The following is a 9311-nucleotide window of genomic DNA, read 5'->3' as shown; positions in this document are numbered from 1 at the left end:
TGATCATGCGCCGTTGTTCACTTAGTTCAAATAAACGCAAAACGTACCTAAAATGGTGTCAGCTTCCTCTCTGATGTTGCAAAGATAGAAAAGCGTTCGTTAGGACACGCACGTGATCACCCGTGCGTAAACAGTTGCGAGGTCACAAAAGGTGGGCAACGTGTGAAATCAGGCGAAAGAAAAAAAAAAAAGCTGCAACAATACGTAACCAATGGAATGTATCGGGCCCATAATGCAACGTTTACAATAATTTGCAGCGTTTGATTTGTCTCGTGGCTTTGTTGAGTTGTGAAAGAAGTTTTGCTCGGGAAGAAAAGAGGAGCCAACGACGCAATTCACACGATACAAATCATGACAGCGTTTAAGAAATTAAAAACGTGAAATTGTTATTTTGTTTCTTGGTGGGCCCCGAGAGTGAACCTACATTTAAGTCTTGAAAATGTGCGCTTAAAAATTAGCCCCTGGTCCGTTTTTTTTTGGTATCCAAACAATAAAAACTGGCAGTGTTCGCTTTCCACTGCAGGTTCTTGCGCAAAGGAATGTCCAATTTCCACTCAAATGACTGTCCTGGGACCCGTTTATGAGCGCCTTTTCCGAAACAATATTCTTCGCGCAAACACACCTCAGTTCCATTTGAGAAAGTTGTCTCAGTATTAAAAGGCAGACAAACTGCTCTCCCCCACGAGGAGTTCCGTGCCACGCAGGTTCTCTTCGCATGCAGCGCCAAGCGGGCCTCGTCCTCCTAATGATCTCTTCACAATTATTTGGCACCGACTCGCTGTGACGCGCGCGCGCTCCCACGCACGCGCGCGGAGCTTCTTTCCCCTCGCCACAATTTGCTCTAAACCACGTGAAACATTTACACGAATTAACACAACCACGCTGGTGCGATTTTGGTCTTTTGGCAACTTGGACCTGCGCAAGTATTTTTCGTTTGTGAAGCAGCAACTTGTGTGCGTGGCTTGTGATCTTTTGTCAATTACACGGAGGCCAAAATAAAAGAGTGTTCGCGTCGTTGCGTGCGCGCGCGCACTCTCTGTTTTGCAAGCAATCTCCTTTTGTCTGCACAAAAGGAAAAGACACGCCATTGAAGACACACGTTTGTTGTACAGTTTACAGGGAAATTGCGAAATTGCAGTCTTAAAATGGGACCGGGAGCGTGGTAAACTTAAAACACACAGAGACAGATAGATTCTCTCTCTCTCTCTTTCGCTCTCTCTCTCTCTCTCTACCCCCCCCCCTCTCTCTCGCTCTCTCGCTTTCTCTCTCTCTCTCTCTCTCTCTCTCCCCCCCCTCTCTCTCGCTCTCTCGCTTTCTCTCTCTCTCTCTTACTGTCTCTCTCTATCTCTGTCTATACACACACACATCTCTCTTTCTCTCTCTCTCTCTCTCTCTCTGTATATATAAATATATATATATATATATATATATATATAAACAAACTCACAAATATAAATCATATTGTTCTGTGAAAAACACTAATTTTGTAATTTTTAAAATGTTCACACTTATGAGATTTCTGATCCCCATTCATGTAAAAATAAGAAAATCTCAAATGTTTTTCACAGGACAGTGATGATACGCTGCTTAATTTAACTTTTACTTTTTGTGGTGTGTAGTTTACTATTTCCAAGTGTGCTCTGGTGCCAAACGCTTGCCTTGAGGTTCCGAAACTATCAGAACTGCACTTCTCATTTGTTGTACAGTATGGCATGACAAATACTATTTGTGATGACTGAAAGTAACTATTTGTTACTTGCGCTCAGCACTTTGAAATGCTTTAACCGTTCAGCTAAAATCCGATGCAGTGCCATCTGGGATTCTACTTTGTCTCAAATGTGTCCAGATTTTGAAGCTGAACGTTGGGTTCGCACAATTCTGTGGTTTCGAGTTTGAATTCGGGCCCTGAATACTCGCTGCGCTGAGATCGCTCGGTGTGGGCTCCACTGCTGTCTGAGACGACACTTTGACATCTCGCGCCTCGTGCCACCATAGAAGCCCTTTGCTCGGCCTTCCAAATGTGCAATCCGGCTTCAGGAGTTGCCACTAAAACGGAGAATCGGCTCGGGCACCTTTCTGGTTTTCGCGGAGGAACTTCCGAGATGCCCCGTGCAGGCCGAAACGAAGGGCTCTACTTTCTCGTATCTGCCGAAAGATTGTCGTGTTGTGCGAGGACTCCACGTGAACATGCGGGCGCACTTTGGCATTCGTCCTTTTGCAAACACGAAATAACATCTCCCGTTGCAAAAGGGAGACAAAAGGGGAATAATGACAATGGAAAGGCAGAGAGGGAATAATGACAGGCCTGCAACTGATGGAGGCCCGGAGGTAACTACAGATGGATGCCGAGGTTCTTATTCTCCCGCAGCCTTTAGTCGTTCTCCCCTTTTTCTCTCACCCTTGTCTTTCTCTTCTCCCTCGCCGCTCTCTCCATCAAGATGCCATTATTCTGGATATTAGCAGAGAAGAGCTAAAAGCTCCCCGTGTGGAGGAGGTTTCCAGGGTCCCGCGTGCGAGCTGTGGCACTCGCACGGCGATGCAGCAAGAGGGGGCCGAAAAGGTCTTATTGGAGACATTACTGGCTGTCTCCGCTCCTCTTCTCTCTTCTGTGGGCCAAAACGTGGACATTAGCGGATACAAAGAAAACAAACGACAGTGTCGCGCGCCGTGCATTTACATTTGAAGTTTACAGATTCAGAAAGTTCTAAAGACTGATACGGCGTGTGTCATGTGGCAGCAGGTCAGGTTTACCGAGATGCAGAAGCACTTTTGAATTTTTTTTTAAATATATATTTATATATATAAAATATATCAATGGAGAAAACAATCTGAGTTGGGCGGAACGGTCCGCTCAGCTGGACGCCCATTTTTGGAGCCGGGGTCGTAGTGTGACAAATAAAATAAAAAAAATAAAAAGGTTCAATTAACAATGCCCGGAGGTTGATTTTAGTTCGGCCCAGAAATCGCCCCCCACTATTAACTGTTTTTGTATGAAGAGACGTGAGAAAGCCGTCTGCGTTCATGCGTGCCTGTAATTTCTTAATCCGACATCATGTAACCCACGCCTTGCACCTGCTACTGGGGCATACCATTACAAGACCAATTGTGCGTACTTGCTTGCATTGGACGCATTTGTGAAGAAGAATGAGACAAAGAAGAAGGAGACTAATAAGACCAGAATAAAGTAAGCAGATTTGTATATTAAATTAGGCAGATATTGATCTATAAGTAAACCTCTCCGTCATGTGTGGACACTTTTTTTGGGGGGGGGATGACACACGCGGCGGAATGGGTTCAGGGGCCGACAATTTTTATAATTGCGGGTCGAGGCCGGAATGTTACCAAGATAGTGGCCAGATGGCGGGCGACTGACTGTCAAAAAAGCGTCAAGTGCCCATCTGTGAAAACAACAATCTGATATTTAGTTTGAAAAAGACCTTTATTCGATGAAAAGATCACCAGCGCTTGTGTCCAGTAAGTGAAAGACGAGTTGTGGTTTGGCAAAGCAAATAGTCACAAAAGTAAAATCTCCAGATAATTTGTGGCGTTTCCTGACAAACTTGGCACTTGAACTTTGCCCAATTGTTCCTTCCTGTGGTCACGAACTCTCTCCTCCCTTCGCAATCATTGTTCGGCAAAACCATCTCAACTATTCACATGCTCTCCTTTTCAACATTTCAAACTCCCTTCTCCGTATTTTTTTCTTCTCTTTTATCAGTCGTATGTAGCTCTCCCGCGCTCATGTATTTATTCATGCATGTTGCGGCGGCGGGTGCGTGAATGGCTCTGAATAGCGGCTGTGTGGGTGTGTGGCGACACTAATGTGTGTGCGCTTCGGAGAAAAGGTCTTAATCTACCCACCGCATTGCTTCTGCCGAGACCTCCGCCCCCCCCCCCCCCCCACCCCTTGTCCTGATGCTGTGCCCAGCCACGGAGGCTCAACACAGTCCAGCTCAGGGTCTTGGGTGTAGGGCTTGGCCTGGCTCCGCACACCCACAAATATGGCTCCGTCCTGGCACGAGTGGACCCCCGAAGCCGCTTCCTGGCCGAGGGCCCGGGAGTGGGGGGCGGGGGGGGGGGCGAGGGGGCACTGTGGCTGAATGTGCAGCGGGGTGAAGAGCGGTGACGAGGCTAACAATGCTATCAGAGAGCTGGCGTTGGTCTCGCAAACATTTGTCTTTATCGCGACTCTTCACTCATAAATGACAACAAAGCAAGAAAGCCAGTGAAAAGCATCAAGAGGCACGAACAGAGGAGAGCGAAAGAAAGAGGCTGTAAGAGTGGTTGAACATGGCGATGGCGCGTTCGGAAGGTCTCGTGAAATGAAACAGAGAGGCGCTGCGTTTTGGCCGGGATTTTTTTTTTGGGACATTTTCGGGGGCCGTCCAGGTCCCGGTTGTAGCATAAAAAAAAAAAAAAAATCACCATGTTTGCTTGTCATGCTTTCACTGACAACTCGCAGCCAAGCCAGCAAAGCGCAACGAGGGACGAGTGGTTGCCAGATAAAAACATTCAAACACAAATAACGGACGGAAACAAAGGATAAAAAGAGTGAAATCAACTTGGTGAAAGCTGTTTTTCTTTTCTTTTTTTTTTTTTTCCTCATGCCTGTGTTCATTGACCCGTGCGGTTTTTGTTCGCAGTATAGCCGGCAGCACCAATTGGACTTTTTCAAGGGATTACGTCGGGACACTTTGTACACTGTGAAACATTGTGGAAATGTTTGCGATAAATATTACGCCGAGAAATAAGCCAGGGCAGGTGAAGTTTCAGCAAACAGATAAACAATGCTGACATGACATACCGTATTTTCCCCACCAGAAGACAAACCGTAGTCCAGTGCTTCTCAATTATTTTCAATCACCGCCACCTAGCAAGGAGAAAACAATTCACGCCCCCCCCCACCACTCACTCTCTGCCGCAACTATAAATGATAGCATTTTTGTTGCAAAACAAATCTGCACCGTAGAGTTTATACTCGCTGCGCATAACGAGCAAGGAGAGCGCCACTGCCAACTACCGGAGTGGAGGTGCAATTACACTTTAGTGTAGCACGACGAAAATAAAAAGCATGTTCCCCGGGGTCATTTGGATAATCGGAGCAGTTTTCCGATTCCGTGAAAATCATGCTAATTATCCTGCCGTGTGAACTTAAGGGAAATATCACGAGACTTGTTTGTGAGCGGAAGCTCGAGTGTCGGCGCGCAACAGATGCAGCGTGTGTTCTCTCTCACTTCTAACCTTACATCACTTGGCCGAGCCGTCCGTCCACCTTTGGTCCTCCTGCCTACGCCTCAGCGGGTCAGGAGGGGGGGCGGCGTGCCGATTCTGCCACCTGCTGTCTAACAGCATGTAAACAAACTCAAGGTGTATTTACTCCACCAGCAGTCCACCGGTAAAACCTGACACTCAATTAAAGCGTCCGTGTGAGTTCCCAGCTGGCCCACGGGTGTTTGTGTGCAGGTGTGTTACACAAAGAAAGAAAGTCAAGCGAAAAGTGCTCAAATGGGAAAGAGCTTTTATGAGCTCGACATGTCGTCATGGTTTTCTGTCGGCACGATTGGACATCGACGTTTCTGGCAATCTTGCTTTTCGTGTCAGTGTTGTGAACGTTTGCCTATGAATTTTGTTGCGAGTGGTGACTGGTTAGCGCGTCCGCCTCACAGTTCAAAGGCTCCGGACCTCATGTGTGGAGTTTGCATGTTCTCCCCGTGCCGGCGTGGGTTTTTTCCGGGTACTCCGGTTTCCTCCCACATTCCAAAAACATGCATGGCGGGTTGATTGAAGCGGCTAAATTGTCCCGAGGTGTGAGCGTGTGAGCGCGGATGGTTGTTCGTTTTTGCTTGCCTTGTGATTGGTTGGCAACCAGTTCAGGGTGTCTCCCACCTAAAGTTACCGAAGATAGCTTGGATCGACTCCAGCACACCCGCGACCCTCATGAGGAGAAGCGGTTCAGATAATGGATGGGGAGATGGAGAGGTTGTCAGATTGCTTTTTTTGTTGTGCCCTCAATGCCTCGTTGTAATTTCCCGCATTTTGTGGAAAATACGTCTGGAAGGTTAACCCTGTTTTTTTTTCTTGTTTTTTTTTAAATCATTGTATTAATAATTAATTTAATTAATTTTAATATAATATAAATATGCTACCTGTGGTCCACTGTAACATTATTTTTAATTCATTTATTTGTTTAATGAGCATAACGGTAAAATGAGTTCCACTTGGTGTTGATGTGCTATGTTATAATTTTGAGCAATGTTCAAAAGCAATTTTTATATATATAATTTTGAATATGGTTCATGGAAAAATTCCCAACACAGCACCTGTCTCTCGGCATTCAAACAAACGAGCATTTTGCAATTTGCTTAATATTGACCACAAGTCGGATCCATAAAGCCATGTGCACTTGCGCTTGAAAATTCTTCTCAGTCCTCAATGGAAAAAGTTACAGCAGTGTCGACTATCCTGGCATGCACGTCTTTGAAATATCTGCGCGCACAAGGATCAACTTCACGGCCGGATGCAACATCATCATCCGTTCGGTCTAACCTGCTGCTCGGCCCCACATCTTGTTTGGGTACCATTTTATTTGTTGGAAACAAACAACCGCAACAAGCGGCCTCTGTAATTATTCCTTAGTGCTGCTTCTCTCACTGCAATTAAACACCCGTAGACACACTTTGTGTAGTTGCCTTTGTGTCTCTGTAGCATTCACACACACACACTGGCGAGGGTGATGCTAAATGACGGTGTTTTGCCATCAGGGTCCCCATTTTAGTTGAAGTGTGCGGCTCATTTGGTTGTGTGTTGAGCCGGAGAGGATGCATCAAAGTTCTTGGTCAGCCAGGAACAGCAAGCACGATTACATGCGTGAAGAGGAAGCCTCATTTTCCTTTTGGCCTCGCGTTGGGGCAGTGCCGCCACTCCCACTTTTGGTTGGTTTCATTTTCAATCAATCTGGCAAGTATCGGCGTCACCCGGGAGCTCTACTGGGAAGGTTTTGGGGTTTGGTGGACATTTTTATTCCAGGTGGACGTTTTGCAGTTCTCTAGTGAGAAAAACATCTGATTTAGAGCAACTCAATAAGAATGAGGATCACTTCAGATTTAGACGATGTGTTATAATGCCGCGAAAAAATTCGAAGAGTATCTGGAGTTCAACAATTTTTTTTTTTTAAACAAACTTGGAAATTTAATCAAATGTTGACTAATGCGATGAGGGCTGGTTTAAAAAATGGATGTATCGATTTGAATCGATTTTTCTTTTCATAGCCTGATATCGATTCATATAATAATCTATTGATGCTTTTAATGACACATTTGACCATATTTTCACGTGTCACGCGAAATCACGTCACTACGCGAAAGTAGCGTATCAAAACAAAAATGGCGGAAGCAAAGATGTCAGCGCCAACAAGCATTAAGGCGTATTTAATTTTTGGGGGGGATCATTTGATTTGTGATGTTTTGAGCTTTTTTATGTGTTTATTGTCCAAGTCATGTTAAATCAAACGTACATGATTTGCAGTTCTTCTGAGAATGGCTTCCATTCGAAAGTCAAATTGGTACGGCGTGAAATCCCTGATTGAATCGAAAATCAATCAAAGTGAATCATGAATCGAAAATCGAATCAAACCGCGCCCTCAAATCGAATCGATTTTGGGAATTTGAATCGATACCCAGCCCTAATTGCCTTATCAGAAGAACTTGTAATTAGTCCATGTTGGAGTAGGCTGAACAGGATAAACAGTAAAAAAAAAAAATGAGGAGTGTTTCAAACTTAAGTCGAGGCGAGCATCGCCCAAGTTGTTGGAAGGCGTTTGCTTGGCCTCCTCCAGCTGATTCGTATCCATTATTGATGTCTGAACAGCATCTCTAAGGATTTGCATCCATTATTAATGCCTGACAATCTCCGACTTTGTCTCCAAGGATCTCCTTCTGTCACATCCTCGTTGGCGTCCCTCCTTGGATCTCTCCGCCCCAGCTTACGATCGGCGAGGACAGCTTGGGGAAAAGCTAATAACAGGTGCGTCTTGTCCCTCCTCCTCCTGACTTGAGTCTGTCTATGACTTATTCTGGGTCGCCAGGGCCCCATTACAAGATTCTCAATGCTCGACATGTGTGCGCAGTGCCTGCGTAAAATTGGATTTCAAAATTTTTTTTTTTTAAGCCGTTTTGTAAAAAAAAAAAATGCCTGAGAGGCATGTGTGTAGCTCAGTGGTGACAAACGTATTTTAGTTTTGGGGGCCACATGCATTGTAAAAATGAAACAGAACAGGGAGGAAATTGCATCATTGGAAATGTTTTGCTTGCTTTATTATTATAATGATCACCTGTTTATTTCTTGGATTATTTTTTGGATTAGTTTGGCAATTTTGACAAAACCTGGTCATTTCCGACATTCTGCAAAAAGTTGGACGGGTGATTCGAATAAGAAATAGAAGTTCTTTCTTTTGGATCATTTTGGTCAAATTTGGCAAATTCATCCCACGGGCCCGATTGGACTTTCCCGCCGAGTCGGTTTTGGCCCACGGGCCATCCACGAAGTCATGTGCGTTTGCAGTTAAAAGCATCCCAACGTTGCCAAGGTAAAGAGTTCGTGGAAGATGTGTTTGACATCAGAAAGTTTCTCATCTCGGCCAATCTTGTATTACCAAATTCCGAGCGCACGTATTTTTGGGCTCCATGTTGGAAAGTCAACGTTGATGGCTGAATTGAAAGGATTGTGTGAGTCTAAACTTAATGAGAGAAATTACTCAAATGTACCTTTTTTTTTTTTTTTTTGCCTTCAAATGTGTGTGGAGCGCGGGTCAAAATTTGATGATCATTTTGAGGATTTGCCATGAAAATGGTGATGCGGGGGCCCGTTCATTTCATCTTCTTTTGTGGCTGAGAGAAATCCATAAATGACACGCATTCCCAAATAACAATTAGGTCTCATTATGATGATCGAAAACGTCTACATCTAATCCAGCGTGTTTGAATCTTGTCGGTGTGTGTGTTCGTGTGTGTGCACCGCCTCTTCGTTCTGCAAATCAAGATTGCCACGCGGGCACGGCATAACGAGTGCGTCCTTAAGATACTCGCTGTGTGGAGCACAACACAAACATGTCCTTAAGACCGACGGTGCTTATCAATAGTTGCTAATTAAATTCTTGCGCAGATTAATGAAAGACTTCGAATAGCTGTTTACTTTGTGTGTGCGTGTGTGTTTGCCTAAATCAAAAGATTTCACCTTGTAGCAGGAGCGTTTGTGTGCTTGCACTTGCAGTATTTTGTGTTTATTCCCTACAAGTGAACCTTTTGAGGAGAGGA

General features: G+C 44.9%; 1 protein-coding gene across 4 annotated transcripts in view; it reads left to right on the top strand.

Moving 5' to 3' along the window:
• LOC148339442 (uncharacterized) overlaps positions 1 to 9311 on the top strand; it is a 69540-nt gene that overhangs the window by 507 nt on the left and 59722 nt on the right. For all 4 annotated transcript variants that reach the window (XR_015842595.1, XM_088291821.1, XM_088291820.1 and 1 more), the window contains exon 2: positions 7926 to 8022. Coding sequence is in view for 3 of the 4 variants with exons in the window: in XM_088291821.1 (XP_088147947.1) it covers positions 7926 to 8022 (97 nt within the window). In the remaining variant the exon portion in view is untranslated. The remainder of the gene's footprint in view (positions 1 to 7925; positions 8023 to 9311) is intronic.

The sequence above is a fragment of the Idiotropiscis lumnitzeri genome, chromosome 3 (assembly GCF_059441095.1).
Source record: "Idiotropiscis lumnitzeri isolate Australia: NSW breed Sydney's pygmy pipehorse chromosome 3, RoL_Ilum_1.0, whole genome shotgun sequence".
In the NCBI taxonomy this organism is placed as follows: Eukaryota; Metazoa; Chordata; class Actinopteri; order Syngnathiformes; family Syngnathidae; genus Idiotropiscis; species Idiotropiscis lumnitzeri.
The sequence above is the reverse complement of the archived record's forward strand: the minus strand, read 5'-3'. Positions and strand labels throughout refer to the sequence as shown.